The sequence below is a fragment of the Melozone crissalis genome, unplaced genomic scaffold (genome assembly GCF_028551555.1).
Source record: "Melozone crissalis strain CALT ecotype California unplaced genomic scaffold, PUWL_Pcris_2 ptg000254l_1, whole genome shotgun sequence".
Lineage (NCBI taxonomy): Eukaryota > Metazoa > Chordata > Aves > Passeriformes > Passerellidae > Melozone > Melozone crissalis.
In genome coordinates, this window is record NW_026536012.1 from 564593 (window position 1) to 580378 (window position 15786).

Genomic DNA, 15786 nt, shown 5'->3' on the forward strand with positions numbered 1-15786 from the left:
GCGAAAACTTTGGGGGATTATTTTTTTAAGGAATGAAAATGTTTGACTGCAAATAAAAGACAGCACTGGGAGAGCAGCTCCAGCTGAATGTGTAATATTTGTGCCAAAGCCATGGAAATCTGAGGGAGAACAATTCCTGCCCTCAGGACTGGCTACGGACAAGGATGTTTCAAGGACAAGGAGTTTATCACAATGTTCAGATAACAAAGGAGCGAAAAAGAAGGAAAATATTTGTCCTCGTTTATTTCTTTTCAGCATTAAAGCTTTGAAAAGGCTTTCAGGAATGCTGGCATTCCTGCAGACCTCTCCAAAAGCTTTTCAGCTCCCATGGGAAGGGATTCCCCTCCGTTGGTGGGGTGAGAGAACCAAGCTCCAGCAGGGCTGCAGGATTTAGGAATTCAGCTTTTAGGGACGAATCCTGGGGTTGAATTTGTCCCTGTGCTTGGCGAACACTCCAGGGAGAGCTGGATTCTGCAGCTCACAGCATCCAGGGCTGCTCCCTGCACTGGAAAGAGCCCTCCTGCTGCCTTCATTAACTCTGGGCAGGGTTAATTGAAGATTTCAGATTTAGTAGATTTCAGATTCCTGCTCCTGGCAGCAATCCCAAGGAGTCTCTAACAGATTAAATGGGATGGGATGGAAGTGGTACCTGGGCCCATCCTCCTGTCATGTGCCAACTTCACATCGTTGAAATTGAACAGGGTGCTGGGAGAAATCCACAGCAAAATTCCCAGCTGGGGAGATCTCAACCCAAAAGTTCAGCAGCATTGGGAAAAACAGCAACTCAGTCTAAAACTGGGCAAAACTCAGCAGCTCAATCTGAACCTGAATGCAACCAGCAGCTCAACATAAAACTTTACAGGTGGAATGTCACCATCATATTTTCTGAAAAATCCCTTCACCCAGGATTTTCTCCTGGGAAGCTGAGAAGCCTCAGAGAAAAAGGAAAACACTATTATCCCATTTGCTTCTCCTGTGTTGTGCTGCTTTGGAATGTGGTTGGAGATTGCTTATCCAACATGTGAACTGTTTTGACTCAATGCCCAATCATGGTCAGGCTGTGTCAGACTCTGAGGAGAGAGTCACGAGTTTTCAATTAGCATCTTGTGAAGGATCCTTCTGTAAGGATCCTTTCTCTATTCTTTAGTATAGTTTTAGGATAGCATTCTTTTACATAAAATAGTAAATAAGCCTTCTAAGAGCATGGAGTCAGATCCATCATTTCCTCCTTCATCCTGGGGACCCAGCAAATACGACAATCCCTGCCAGCCATGGGAATGCCTTCCCAAAAATCCCCCTGGGAGGGTGGGATTCTGCTGTGGCCAAGGGGTGTTTGTGCTGATTGTGTGTCAGTAAGGATCCCAAATGGATTTATTTCTTCTCCCCCGTGGAACCCCTGGAACAGCAACTGTTCAACTGCCAGGCCCTGCGCAAGCTGAGCATCCCCGAACACGACCTGAGGTTCCCAGCGGATCAAACCGTCCTGTGGGGCTCCAAAACCATAAAAAAAAACCATCTGGAATTCTGGAGAGGAGCAAGGTGCTTGCCAGTACCTCCACGGAGATCTCCTTGGGGGTCAGGGGCCACTTGTGCTCGTACTTGTCCTTGCCCGTGGGGTCGGCGCTGGCGGCGGGCGCCGCGCTCTCGGGCCGCACGCCCAGGCTGGGTTTGCTCACCAGGTTCTGCACTGACTTCACCATGTTCTTCAGGTCCTCGGGGTAGGGCGTGGGGTAGCGCTTGAGGTTTATCTCCACCTGAGCAGCCAGGGAAGGAGGAGGCAGGGTTAAGGATGGAGGCAGGAATGCAGGATGGAGACAGAAAGCCTGGTTGGGGTTCGGGGCTGAGGGCGCTTCCCTCGAGGTTTGGGTGATCTGTCTGGGGAGTTTGAGGGGCTCAGGACTGAAATTTGCTCATTCCCTCTTTGGCAGCATCGAATGCAATCCCAGTGCCATAAAATAAGGATAGGAATGGTTCCCTGCAAGCCCATCTCCCCCCCTGGGAGGGTGTTGGTAGCTCTGCACTTTGCTGACACATCCCATCACACCCTCCCAAACAGCCCTGCTGTAAATGCAGAATTAATTCAGCCACGCTCCTGTACTCAATTAATGTGAATTATGGATGGCAGCTGAGAGCAGAGCTGCTCCTCTGGGAGCCATTGCCTCCTGGAGATGGATGATGCTCACACCCAGCCGGGTGTCTGGGGCTCTTTCTGGCACGGGAGCACAGACCCAGAGCTCTCCAGGGAGTGCCCAAGGCCTGACTGAGCTCTGGCTGACTGACAGACACACAGATTTCCTGGAAAACCCCACCAATCTGAACTTCCCAGCTTTCCCAGAGCGTCTCAGGGTGACGAGGCTGGGAAACTTCAAATTCCTGCTGGTGATAAAGGATCTGGAGTTTAACATTGTTTAGGTTCCACTGTTTTATTGTTTAATAATAGTTTTTTTCCACTTTTCTTTAAAAAGGTATTTTCTCCCGAACTGGTTGGAGGAGAGGCCAATTGAATCTGCTTTTCTAGAGGAAACCCTTTAGGGGTTCACTCCCAAATTTGCCCTAAACCAGGACAAGCACACAGCAGCTTCTACCTGCTGGTGTAGGTGAGCTGGTTTGAATAGCTCCTGCCAGAGCTGCAGGATTTAAATTCCCAACGAGCAGGAAAACCACAGTTTTGGGTTTAGCTGGAAATGGTCTGTCCATAGGAATATTTCAGAGGCAAAGGCATGATTGATTGGGTAAATAAAACTGTGTCAAGTGCTGGCATCCAGATCCGAACCAGGAGAGAATAAACGTCAGGGGGTAGAACAGAAAATGTTAAAATCTGTGAGTGGGATGTCACTTTTAATAAAGAATTCCAACAGAAAAAGGACAGATAGGTCTGGGAAGCAGCACTAAAAGCTCTGCTTCAATTCTGGCTGAATGCAATGGTGTTCAGGGGTGGCCCAGTGAGGCACTTGGCGTCTCCCAGAGCCCAGGCCATGGTGCGAGGGCAAGGCACAGAGCAAATCCTCAGGAACTCCAGCAGGGAGGAGGGACTGGAGGCTGGGATGACACAGACAACCCCAAACGGGGACTGCAGCAGGAGTTTCCCCTCCCTGGGAGTGTTAATAGCACACAGCCAAACTCCTGCAGCTCTGCTGGGGGACAGCGCCAGCAGTGGGATGCGGATCTTTCCCTGACGGATCCACATTCCCCGTCCCAGAGGAAATCTGGACTCCCTGCCAATCCCTTTCCAGGGCTACATCAAAAGCAGCCTGACACCAAGAGAGAATTTTCAGAGTTCAAAATCATTGGTGGAATAAAAAGCTATTGAACAATCCCAATTATCAAATCTATTTTAACATCTGTCTGGCTGAAAGTTCAGTTTCCTGATGAAAAGTGAAAACTTCTTCTGCTGTTATGAAATGCTGCAGTGTTGGTGGTTACTGCCTGTTGAGAATTTATAATTATTTAAATTTACCCCTAAAAGCTCTGGTGGAACTGCTAAAAATGTTCATGTTGAAACCTCCAGCCATGTCACCCCCAGGGAAAATTCTGATAAAAGTTGTGGAACAACAGAAAACTTTCCCAAATGCTGTTTTCCATGCGTGACCCATAAACCTGCAATTCATCCAGGGTAAAATTCCACTTTAATCTATTTATTGTGAGGTGAAGGCTGCTTTTGGCTTCATTTTCTGTTTCACTAAAGCAGAAGAGTCCATTAGCTCTGGGCACAGGAACTGGAGAGAACTTCCCAACTGGGAAAAATATTGGAAAGAAAAATGAAGAATTTCCACCAAGTTTTCAATGGGGTGTTAAAATGCTATTGACAAGAGAACTGTTAATTTGAGAAGTAAAATCCAATTTAAACTCTTCAGATGATTTTATCTCTAATCCTACGTTTTACCTTGGGTGTTCTAGCACAGTTAGAAATCTGCAGGGTTGAAGTGTGGGATAATTCCTTGATATTATTCAAGAAAGAGAGATTTCCATGGCAGGTAAAGGCTGACAGGTTTGAAAATATCCTCCTGACAATGCAGCTGATTGAGGGATTGATGGAGAGCTCTGCAGTGACTTTAATTTCACAAAACTGGGGGAGGAAATTCATGCTTTGAACTTTATTTTTCACAGGTTATGCCCTTTCCACTGCACCTTCCGTGAGGCTGCAAAGCCCTTGTTGACTTCTGCTTGGAGAGGAATATGGGATCCCCTGTGGGATTCAAATATTCCTGAAAAAGCAGTGGTTGACAGTAATTCTGTAAAAATTAATAGAATAGAATAGAATAGAATATATAACATATAATCTGTAAATAAAGTTGGACAGTAATTCTGTCTCAATTCCCTTTGGGACAGAGCAGGAATCTGATATTAAAACCCAAACCCAGCTCATTTCAGGACCTGCATATTGAACCCCACCCATTCACAATAAGTGAGTCCCAGAATAAATCCAGCAGCACTCACCTTGACTTTCCCTGGGTTTTCCTCCTCTTCCTTCTTGTCCTCGAACTCAAAGGCCACAGTCATTCTCTGCTGCCTCTGCTCCTCCCAGAGAGTGGGGTTAAAGCTGTCACTGTCGGACTGGAAATCTGCAGGGAATGGGAGAGGGAGCTGGGAATGAGCCAAATGGGTTTTCCTGCTTGGTCACCTGGGTCATTGTTTGGAAATTCGAGGGAGAACTGAGAAGCCACTCCGGGGTTGTGAATAAAAGTGGGATCAGAGCGGTGGGAAGCAGCACCAGGGCTTGGGGCAGCCCTGGAGCAGAGGGGCAGTGTGAAAATGGGAATTTAGTGGAGCAAAGCCCAAATCCAGCCCAGTTTGGGAGCCCTGAGCCCCCACCCCATGGAGATGGGCATTCCCAGCTCCTGCCTGGAGCCAGCAATTCCTGGGGTGTGCACACCCAGAGCTGGGCTCCTGCAAAGCCTCTCTGGAAATAAAAGGGGTTCAGGAAACGTCAGGGTGAAAGGGTAGGTCAGAAAACGTCAGTCTGAAAATGTAAATTAGAGAATGCCAATGTGAAAATGTAAATCAGAAAATGTCAGTCTGGAAATGTAAATCGGAAAACATCAATGTGAAAATGTAAATCAAAAAATGTCAGTCTGGAAGTGTAAATCAGAAAATGTCAGTGTGAAATTGTAAATTGGAAGATGTCAGTCTGAAAATGTGAATCAGAAAATGTCAATGTGAAAATGTAAATCAGAAAATGTCAGTGTGGAAATGTGAATCAGAAAACGTCAGTCTGAAATTGTGAATCAGAAAATGTCAATGTGAAATGTCAATAAATCTGAAACTGTGAATCAGAAAATGTCAGTCTGAAAGTGTAAATCTGAAATTGTAAATCAGAAAATGTCCATATGAAAATGTTAGTCTGAAATTGTAAATCAGAAAATATCAGTCTGAAAGTGTCAATCAGAAAATATCAGTGTGAAAGTGTAAATCTGAGAGTGTCAATCAGAAACGTCAGTGTGAAAGTGTCAATCTGAGAGTCAATCAGAAATGTCAGTCTGAAAGTGTCAATCAGAAATATCAGACTGAAAGTGTAAATCTGAGAGTGTCAATCAGAAATGTCAGTCTGAAAGCGTAAATCTGAGAGCGTCAGTCAGAAATGTCAGTGTGAAAGTGTAAATCTGAGAGTGTCAATCAGAAATGTCAGTGTGAAAGCGTACATCTGAGAGTGTCAATCAGAAATGTCAGTCTGAAAGTGTCAATCAGAAATGTCAGTGTGGCAGCCCGGATCCATCCCGGTGGCCAGCCCAGGGTGTCCCCGTGGCCCTGGGGTGTCAGAGGGGCAGGGCTCAGCCCCGGCCCCCTGAGCTCGGGGTTTTACCTTCGTCGCTGCGGGGCTGCTGCGGGAACATGTAGTTGGTGAGCACGCGCTGCTTGGTCTCGGGGTGCGCCTCCGTCTGCAGCGGGATCAGCGCCTTGGACTGCGGGAGAGGGAGCGCACAGAGTGAGGAGAACAATAATAATAACAATAACAACAACAATAGCAGCAATAATAACAATAATAGCAATAATAGCAACAATAACAACAATAATAACAAGGACAACCAGAAGAGCCAGAACAACAACAACAATAATAATAATAACAAGAACAGCCAGAACAACCAGAATAATAGTAGTAGTAGTAGTAGTAATAACAACAACAACAACAACAACAATGAGGTAACAACAAAATAACAACAATAATGGGATACTGATAATAGGAATAATAATAATAACAACAATAACAATATAATCAATAATAAGAATAATAACAATAATAACAACAACAACAAGAACAACCAGAACAATCGTAATAATAATAATAATAATAATAATAATAATAATAATAATAATAATAATAATAATAAATATTATATCAATAATATAACATCATATCAATAATCTATTATTATTAATAACAACGACAACAATGTATTAATGTTATTAATATTATATTAATAATATAACATTATATTAATTATTATTATTATTAATAATAATAACGACGTGAAAATAACAACAACAACAATAATAACGGGATAATGATGATAGTAATAGCAACAATAACAACAACAATAATATCAACAATAATAACAATAATAAACCACCAACAATAATAATGGGATAATGATGATAGCAATAATAAAAAATAACAATAACATCAACAATAACAACAACAACAACAACAATAATGGGATAATAACAACAATAACAACAACAATAACAATATCAACAATATAACAACAACAACAACAACAACAACAATAATATTATTAAAAACACCAACACCAGAATGGGCACCCATCCATGAACTGCTGGCAGCTGGGCAGTCCCAGCTCCCCCTGCCCAGGGAGCCCCAGGCTGCTGCAGCTCTGCAGGAACACAAATTCCCCATGGGCAGGAGGAGAGCGGAGCCTCCTGTGCCTGCCCTGCCATTCCTGGCATTCCCAGCCATGGGGGCATGGGGAACCCTGCCTGCTGCTCCAGGGGAAAAGGATCAGGGAGCACCCCTGGCACTGCACACCGCAACACCCCTTGGGATGCGTTTTAAGCCAGGCCTAACGAAGAGTTAATTAACGATGAGGAGTAAATTCCTGGTGGCTGGCAGTTCACCTGGGAGTAAACCTGGTGCAGGGCACAGCAGAATTCCCAAGGAGCATTCCCTGGGAATTCCTGCTGGGTTTGACTGCAGCTGGGGATGTTTGATCACTGCTTTGTTCTACCCAAAGTCACTGTGGCCCAGGAGTGACTGTCACAGCCCAGAGTGTGGAAATCAATCCTTGCTGTGCCACAGGGAAGTCAAAATGCTGGAAAATGTTGTATATTTAAAGGGCTGGGGGTGTTCTGTGCCTGGGCTGCACAGCCAGGCAATGTTATTTTTTAAAATGCAAAATTTTAAATGCAAAACCCCCAAGAATCCTCATTTAACACATAAAAATTTAATCATAATTTTCCATTACCCCACCCTTTCAGCTTTCACATTTTTGGCTCGGCTCTAAAACCAAATGTACATTTCAGACTTATTTTAGGGCTCAGCTGCTGCTGGAACCGTTGCATTTCTCAGGGTTCCTGTTGCATAATTCGGTTTAAAATAGAATCCCAAAGAATATCTGCTATAAACCAGAGTCCTGGAACAAAGCAGGGCCCCCTCAGATTTCAAAGGCACAGAAAAAGGAGTTTTCTCCAAAGCAGGACCCAGAGTCCTCGTGTAGCTTTGACTTGTTTGAACTCTCCCTGACTGCAGTGGAGCTCAAAATCTGCAGGGATGGGAGAATGGGTGGGAAAAGGGAAGAGGAAGCCAAGGGAAGAGGAGCAGATGGAGCACAGGGTGGGAACAGGATAATAACGAGTTTGAGAATGAACATCTTGAATTTCTGCTTCAAAAATACTCCCGTGCTACTTTGCCCTTTATTTACTACTTTGGTAAGGAGGCAGGAGCTGATCCTGGTAAAATAAATCCTGCAAAAGTGATTTTTCCATGGTAAAAAGTGACACCCAGCAGGATTTATGGCTGGATATGGAAATCTACAGCTGGGCTGGGAGCAAACCCTTCCAAAATTCTTCTAAATCTTGAATTGAGTGACAGGGTTCATTGACAGCCCCTTTCCTAAGGAAAATGGGAATATTGAAAGGCATTACCTGGTTGTCAGAAAGCCACAAGGCTGCCAGTTCTTTGAGTTTGGTAAAAGTGAAGGGCAAATTCTTCAGTCTGTAAAGAAGAATATTGGGACAAGATGAATCCTTCATTTCCAAAGTAATTTATTTAAAGATTTGCATGCAGCATGTTTGTCACACTGAAATAGCTAAAACTTCACTGCTTTTAAAATCAATTTTACTAAAATGCAATATTTTATCAATGTTCCTGTTGTTGTTATTCCTACTATTATTATTAATCTGATTAATATTCCACATTAAGAGTTCTGTTTGGGAAGTAGAACTGCTGACACCACATCCTTTGGTATTGAGGAGAAACTGATATTTTCCTTTGGTTATAGTGTAATAAAATGACACATATAAGACAGAAAAAAAGAAAAAATCTTGCTCCCAGGAGCTTTAGAGGAACCTCAGAGTCACTCACAGAGATCCCTTTATTGGACACTGGAGGTTTGGAACAGAAATATTCCAAGATGATGAAAAATTCATTTTTGTTGGAATGTCAGACCAAAGATTAAAATAATATAAATATTCATAGTGAACCTAAATGACAAAATTAAATGGAGCAGGGAAAAAAAATAAATCAGCATTTTAACGAGACATTTAAACACAGTTTCCTAAAAGGGATCTGGGAGTGGGAATGGGAATGGATGGCAGGATATTTGTGGAATCTTCATTGAATTTTTTTCCCATGACTCCTACTGGACAGGCTGTTTTTATAGAATCACGGAATGCAGGGTGGTTTGGGTTGGGAGAGACCTCAAATCCCATCCCATCGCATCGCATCCCATCGCATCCCATCCCATCCCATGACACCTTCCACCATCCCAGGCTGCTCCAAGCTGGCCTTGGGCACTCCCAGGGATGGAGCAGCCACGGCAAATCTGGGAATTCCATTCCAGGGCCTCCCCACCCTCACATCCAACAATTCCTTCCCCATTTCCCACCCAACCCTGCTCTTTCCCAGCACAAAGCCTGGCCCAGCCATGCTCTGAAGCCCTCCCAGCTTCTGGGAGTGACTAAAAGAGCATTGGAAAAACCAAATCCTAAATGAGATTTGGGAAAAATCAGGAGGAGAAGCCCTTTTGTGCCAGACTCAGACCCTGAGTTAATCATCCACAGAAGTGATTCTCACGTTTCTGGGCACCTCAGAAGGGAACACAAAAGTCAGGACTGGACTGAAAGGTGTCTCTGGGAGGGCACTGGGATGCTCCAGGGATCCCAGGTGAAGAGCTGGGAATCAGAGGGAGAAGATCTGGCCACAGCGCTTGGGATCATGTGGGACAAGACCATTCCGTGCTGATTTTCCAGTTCCATTCCCAACCAAATCACAGAACCCTGCATTTTTCATTTGCTCTGCCAAGACCCCTGGATACAACTTTTAAACGTCAAACAAGGCCTGATTTTAAAGCCTTTGAAAGAAAAACCTCAAATTCGAGCTCAAAGATGGGGAATACCCAAAATCATTGCTGGGCTTTGAACATTTCCAGCCAAGCCAAGCCCCAGCCTCTTCTTCTAACACAATTTGGTTTTGCTTTTAAATTGTGCAGCGCAGGAAAAATTCTTCATCATGTAGCCACACACGTGCAAACACCCTGATTAGATCCTAATTCCTGACCAGGGGGAGGGAGGCACACAGGGAATGGAGTTTGTGGGGATGGATGGTGAGGTCTGAGGAGCTCTTCTGGCTCCTGTGGGAGTGACCCCAGAAACACAGACAGAAAGGGGGGGTTCTCTCAGCTCTTTTAGGACAGAAAAGGGGAATTCACTCAGCTCTGTAAGAACGGGAATGGGGAATTCTCTCAGCTCTTTTAGGACAGAAAAGGGGAATTCACTCAGCTGTTTTAGGAACTGGAAGGGAGGGTTCTCTCAGCCCTTTAAGATCAGAATGGGAAGATTCTGTAGGTTTTTTTAAGAACAGGAAGGGGGGATTCTCTCAGCCCTTTCAGATCAGAAAGGGGGGATTCTCTCAGCTCTTTTAGGACAGAAAGAGGGATTTCTCTCAGTCCTTTTAGGAAGAGAAATGGGGGGGTTCTCTCAGTCCTTTTAGGAAGAGAAATGGAGCTTTCTGTTAGCCCCTTTAGGAACAGAAATGGGGGGTTCTGTCAGCCCCTTTAGGAACAGAAATGGGGATTCTCTCAGTCCTTTAAGAATAGAAAGGGGGGTTTCTCTCACCCCTTTAGGAACAGAAAGAGAGGTTTTCTCTCAGTCCTTTGAAGAGCAGGAAGTGGGGGCTGTCTCAGCTCTTTAAGAACAATCTGGAACTAAAAGAAAGGTCACTTACCAGTAACCGAGGCTCTGTGGGGGAAGTGTAGCCCAAAGGGACTTTTCTAACAATTCTACCTCTCACTCACAGGGCTCAGACCTGGAAGGACTCTGAGGAGAGAGGAGAAGCAGAGGGGAGACAAGGTGTTTGTGGCTACCCATGGGCAGGGACACCGGTCACTGGCAAGGAATTTGGGATTTCCAGACTCCCACGAGAGCCTGAGGCTGAGCAGCCACCCCTGGGAGAAATTCAGGATGAGCTGGAGCTGCCAGAGCTTCCACAGGGCTGCTCCTGCACAAACACCTCACCACGGGCACCTCCTGGATCCAGATCAAACCCTGCTGGCTCTGCTGGGCAGAGCCAAGAGAATCCTGGAAAAGTTCCCTTTGGAAAGGTCTGGAGATGGGAAGAGAAAGGACAGAGGACTCCCAGGTGTGGAGATGAGAAGTTTGGACAGAACTTAGAGGGTGGGCGTGGGGAAGGAAAGCTGGAGGCATTGCCTTGGGTTGAGTGGAATTCCAACATGGGAGCTTGAAGGAAATCCTGAAATTCAAAGATCAGCAAGTCCCAACATCCAGGGATGAGGAGAAGACACGGAATAGAGTGAGGGTCTGTAGTGGCAAAGAGCAGAGATCCAAAATGCACCAGAGAGGGACTCAGACACTGATTCCCCCGAGCAGAATGGAATCTGGGATTCCCATTGTCCCTGATCCAAAATTCACCACTGAGGGATTCAGACACTGATTCCCCTGAGCAGAATGGAGTCTGAGATTCCCATCAGTCCTTATCCAAAATTCACTAGAGAGGGACTCAGACACTGATTCCCCTAAGCAGAATGTGTCCCTTCTTCCAAGGGCTCCAGGGAAAGAGCTCCTGGGATCTCCCTCCTCTGCCAGCTCCAGGGAAGAGCAGAGGGCCAGAACTGCTGTGGGAACACAGGAATGCTCCAGCAGGATGGGGAGCCCCAGCTCCTTTTGGTTTGAGCCTGTGGGCTCATCCAAAGGAACTTCAGGGATTGCCGGTGATGAATGTGAAGCTGGGAATGGTGATGAAAGTGAAGCTGGGACCACAGAAAGTAAAAAAATCACTAAAAATCCAGCATTAAGAAGGTGTCTGGACTTAACACAAATTCTCTGGTGCAGAATGTCAGAACTTTTTTTTTTCTTTTTTTTTTTTTTTCATTAGGGTGGGAAGCTTCATGGCAAAAGAATTACCCCAGCATCTCAGCAGGGCAATGTTCAAACTCAGCTGGAGCTGGGAGCCACAGAGGAGGAAAGGTTTGGAAAAATTCCCTTCCCAAACCACTCCAGAAAAGTAGAGGAGACGATTCCACCAGGTTTAAACACAATTCAGTCAGGTTTAAGGGTAGAAGTCTGGGATCTGGGTCACCAGACACCACTGAGGGGGAGTGGGAAGGGCACGGCTGCCACATCCCAGCCCATGGAACAAATACCACATTCTACCCTATGGAACATCACATCCCACCCTATGGAATATCACATTCCACCCCATGGAACAAACACCACATTCTGCCCCATGGAATATCACATCCCACCCCATGGAATATTACATCCCACCCTATGGAACATCGCATTCCACCCCATGGAACAAACACCCCATTCTGCCCCGTGGAACAAACACTACATCCCAACCCATGGAATATCACATTCCACCCCATGGAACACCACATCCCACCCCATGGAACAAACACCACGTTCTGCCCCATGGAATATCACATCCCACCCCATGGAATATTACATTCCACCCCATGGAATAGCACATTCCGCCCCATGGAACAAAGACCACATCCCACCCCAAGGATCACCACATCCCACTCCACACCACTGGGATGCTGGTCCCACAATTTTCTTCCCCCCAGTGGAAACCCCAGTCCCCTCCCAGCTGGGCAGGGGGCTCAGACTCCCAGCAGGATTCCAGGTTGGAAAAGGGGGCAGTGACCCTGCTCAGGGTGATTTAACGTGCCAGGGAAGGTTCCCTGCATTCCTGGCTCCCAGGAAATCCTGGATCAGTCCTCTGCCCCGTGTCCCCTCAGGGCAGAGGAGGCACCGGCCCTGGGGACATCCACCTGGAAATCCACCCGGATTTGGGACAGGATGGAATTTGTGCCCCGGAATTTCAATGCAGGACAGAATGGAAATGAATGAAGGAATTTTAAACAATATTCCAGAGGTTCTCCATGGCTTTATGTAATTCATAATTTTGTGTTCAGCCTGAATCTCAGCAATGAAACTGGGCTGGGAAATCCTCCCCTAATTTTTGCTGAGTGTGGATGGCAAGCCCTGGAGAGAAAATGGAATTCACCCCCCACATCTTGCACTTCCTATGCTGACACTGCAAATCCCCACATTCCTGGCACACCCACACGGATAAATCCCAAGGAAATTCAGATTTTCCATGTGCCTGTGGCAGCACAGGACAGGGATCAAGAACAGCTCATTTGAAGCATTTTGTTTTTCATCTAAGAACAGTCCTGTGCATAAGGACAAATGCATCTGGGGCTTGACAAAAAAAACCAACTCTGCTGGAGGAAATGAAAAATGTTCCTCGGATTTCTGTGGATGCAAGATAACTAATTTTTGTTTCCTGGTTCCCTGGGTATCAGCTTTTTAATCATTAAATATTACAAACCTATAGACAATATCTTTTTTTTTTTTTTTTTTTTTTTTTGCATGGAAACAGCAGAAAATAAAAGAAAGAAATGGGTTTGAAGCTATTAAAAAACACCAAGATCCAGATTTTGGTCTTATTCAATTTTCTTGAAGTTTTCCCTTGGATGTCAAAGGAGCTGAGACCAAACCACAAAGACTGAAAAAACACAACCAAGATTCTTTCCTTATAGCTTAAATAAATTAATGATACTATTTTTAAACTAGAATTCTATTTTTTAATTTTAAAATATATTTTAGAGAAACGCATCTTTATAAAGACCTCAAAGGAAAAGTTTAAATTAAAAAAAATAAATTCTTAAATTGGCTAAAAATAAAGTGCTGTGAACTGTACCTGTTATCACTCAGATTTAACACCCTCAGCTTCTGCATCTGGCCAATCTCATCAGGCAGAAATTCCAGTTTGTTGGAGCGCAGGGACATCACAGTCACGTTCTTACAGCTCCCAATCTGCGGGAATGGAAAAGCCCAAAGGATGGAACCCCAAAACTGGGAATGTTTATTATCACTTTTTGTGTCAGGAGGCGCCTAAAATGGGTTTTACTGAAACCCACAAAAGGCAGGAAATCCAAAATTCAAGAGAAAATTATAGTTTTCTGCTGGCAGGAACCTCAGGGAGCGCCTGGGGTTCCTCACAGGGATATTCCCAACTTTCCATGGATTTACTGCTCAGTCTGAGCACCGAGCACCTCTTGCACACCCAGACAATTCCACCAGCAGCTGGAATCTGTCTGAGGCGCAGCGGTGGGATGATGGATCCCAGGGGACATCCTAGGGATGCATGGGATGGGATGGGATGGGATGGGATGGGATGGGATGGGATGGGATGGGATGGAGTGGTGGATCCTGTGGGACATCCCAGGGATGGGATGGGATGGGATGCTGGATCCCATAGGACATCCCAGGGATGGGATGGGATGGGATGGAGTGGTGGATCCTGTGGGACATCCCAGGGATGGGATGGGATGGGATGCTGGATCCCATAGGACATCCCAGGTATGGGATGGGATGGGATGGAGTGGTGGATCCTGTGGGACATCCCAGGGATGGGATGCTGGATCCCATAGGACATCCCAGGTATGGGATGCTGGATCCCATGGGACATCTCAAGAATGGGATGGGATGCTGGCTTCTCACAGGACATCCCAGGGGCGGAATGGGATGGATGCTGGCTCCATGGGACACCCCAGGGCAGGGATGGTGGCTCCCAGGGGACACCCCAGGGCAGGGATGGGTTCTGGAGCAGCTCTCACCTCTCTGGGCAGCTCCGGCAGGAAGTTCTCGTCCACGGCCAGGGTGCGCAGGTTGTGCAGGTACCCGATGGTGGAGGGCAGCGCCTCCAGCTCGTTGCAGCTGCAGTCAAATTCCTCCAGCAGGGACAGGCTGGAATGGCAAACCCCTCATTAGCGGCCCTGCAGGGACTGCATCCCCAAATTAACAACCCCAAACCTCTGGGGGCTTCACCAGCTCCAGGCTCCACCAGCCCCGAGAGGGAACAGCCAGGGGAGATCTGCTGGGGCTGCCCTGGATCCCTGGAAGGGTCCCAGGCCAGGCTGGAGCAGCCTGTGGCAGTGCAAGGTGTCCCTGGTGGCACTGGATGGGCTTTGAGGGCCATCCCAACCCAAGTCATCCCATCATTTCCCTGGCAGGAGTCTGTAACAAGGGGATTTTTGGAACCCACTTTAAGGCCGCCGGGATTGCCCATGCTACCATTCATATTTTCTGGGATATTGAGGATATTGAAGAATTCCAAGGACTTCAGACAGAGATCAGGGCAACCAAGGCCATTGAACCAAGAATTTAGTGTTTGTTAACCCAAGTAACAGGTTTAAGGTAGAAGGTCTGGGATCTGGGTCTCCAGACACCACTGAGGGGGACTGGGAATTTATTCCAGTGGGAATATATGGATGTGCTGCACATGACAGAGTGAGATTTACAAATATACACATTAAATATACAGGTTATGGACGTACATTAAAATATTCTGAAGAAATATTTCCTGATCTTCTTCTAAAACGAGACTGCAAATTAAAATCCTTCCAGTGAAAGTTGTGTGAGCACCACCCAGCTCCTCTGCCCCCTTTGCTCCTCACATTCCACCTCTTGCTCTCAAGTACTTTAATCAGAGTAAGGGTAAATAACAGCCAATTATTTCTTCCTAAAATCTCCCATCTCCCTGTCCACTGCCTTAGGGACTTGTCAGAGGATTCTCTGGTTTTTCCCCAAATATTTTGGAGGATCTGTTAAGAAGTTTGGTTCTGACCACCCCTTCCACAGACCTTGTTCTGGAGGATTCCCAGGAGCCTCAGCTGCAGGATTGGGTCTCCACTCTGTATCTAATTCACCTTTATTTCAGTTTATTAATTAAAAAGATCTTTCAGCCTTCAGGTTTGATGCCAAATGAAAGCAGAGACTGCTGTTCCTCCCAGGGAATCCTCAGAAGCCACCAACCCTCAGCAGAAGGAGGCAGAGCCATGTGAGACCCCACAGCAGAGAGCCTCCCATGATCCCAGCCCCTGGAATCCTCCTGGCTTTCCCACAGAGTTTCTGTCGTATTTCAGGAGCTCTCCATCCCTGTGAGGCCACAGCCAGATCCTGGTGAGCTCCTGGCTGTTGCCATGGCAACTGATGCATTTCCCCCAAATTCTTCCGCTTTCACTTCTCTGCTCGTCCAGATTGATTCACACCCAAACCTTTGGTTTTCCTCTTGGAAAATTGGAT

General features: G+C 46.1%; 1 protein-coding gene across 7 annotated transcripts in view; it reads right to left on the bottom strand.

The window, feature by feature from the left end:
- LRRC7 (leucine rich repeat containing 7) overlaps nucleotides 1–15786 on the bottom strand; it is a 98742-nt gene that overhangs the window by 20151 nt on the left and 62805 nt on the right. For all 7 annotated transcript variants that reach the window (XR_008484224.1, XM_054294519.1, XM_054294518.1 and 4 more), the window contains exons 11-16: nucleotides 14319–14448; nucleotides 13400–13515; nucleotides 8098–8167; nucleotides 5801–5900; nucleotides 4438–4562; nucleotides 1554–1754 (exon numbers count right to left, since the gene is read on the bottom strand). Coding sequence is in view for 6 of the 7 variants with exons in the window: in XM_054294519.1 (XP_054150494.1) it covers nucleotides 1554–1754; nucleotides 4438–4562; nucleotides 5801–5900; nucleotides 8098–8167; nucleotides 13400–13515; nucleotides 14319–14448 (742 nt within the window). In the remaining variant the exon portion in view is untranslated. The remainder of the gene's footprint in view (nucleotides 1–1553; nucleotides 1755–4437; nucleotides 4563–5800; nucleotides 5901–8097; nucleotides 8168–13399; nucleotides 13516–14318; nucleotides 14449–15786) is intronic.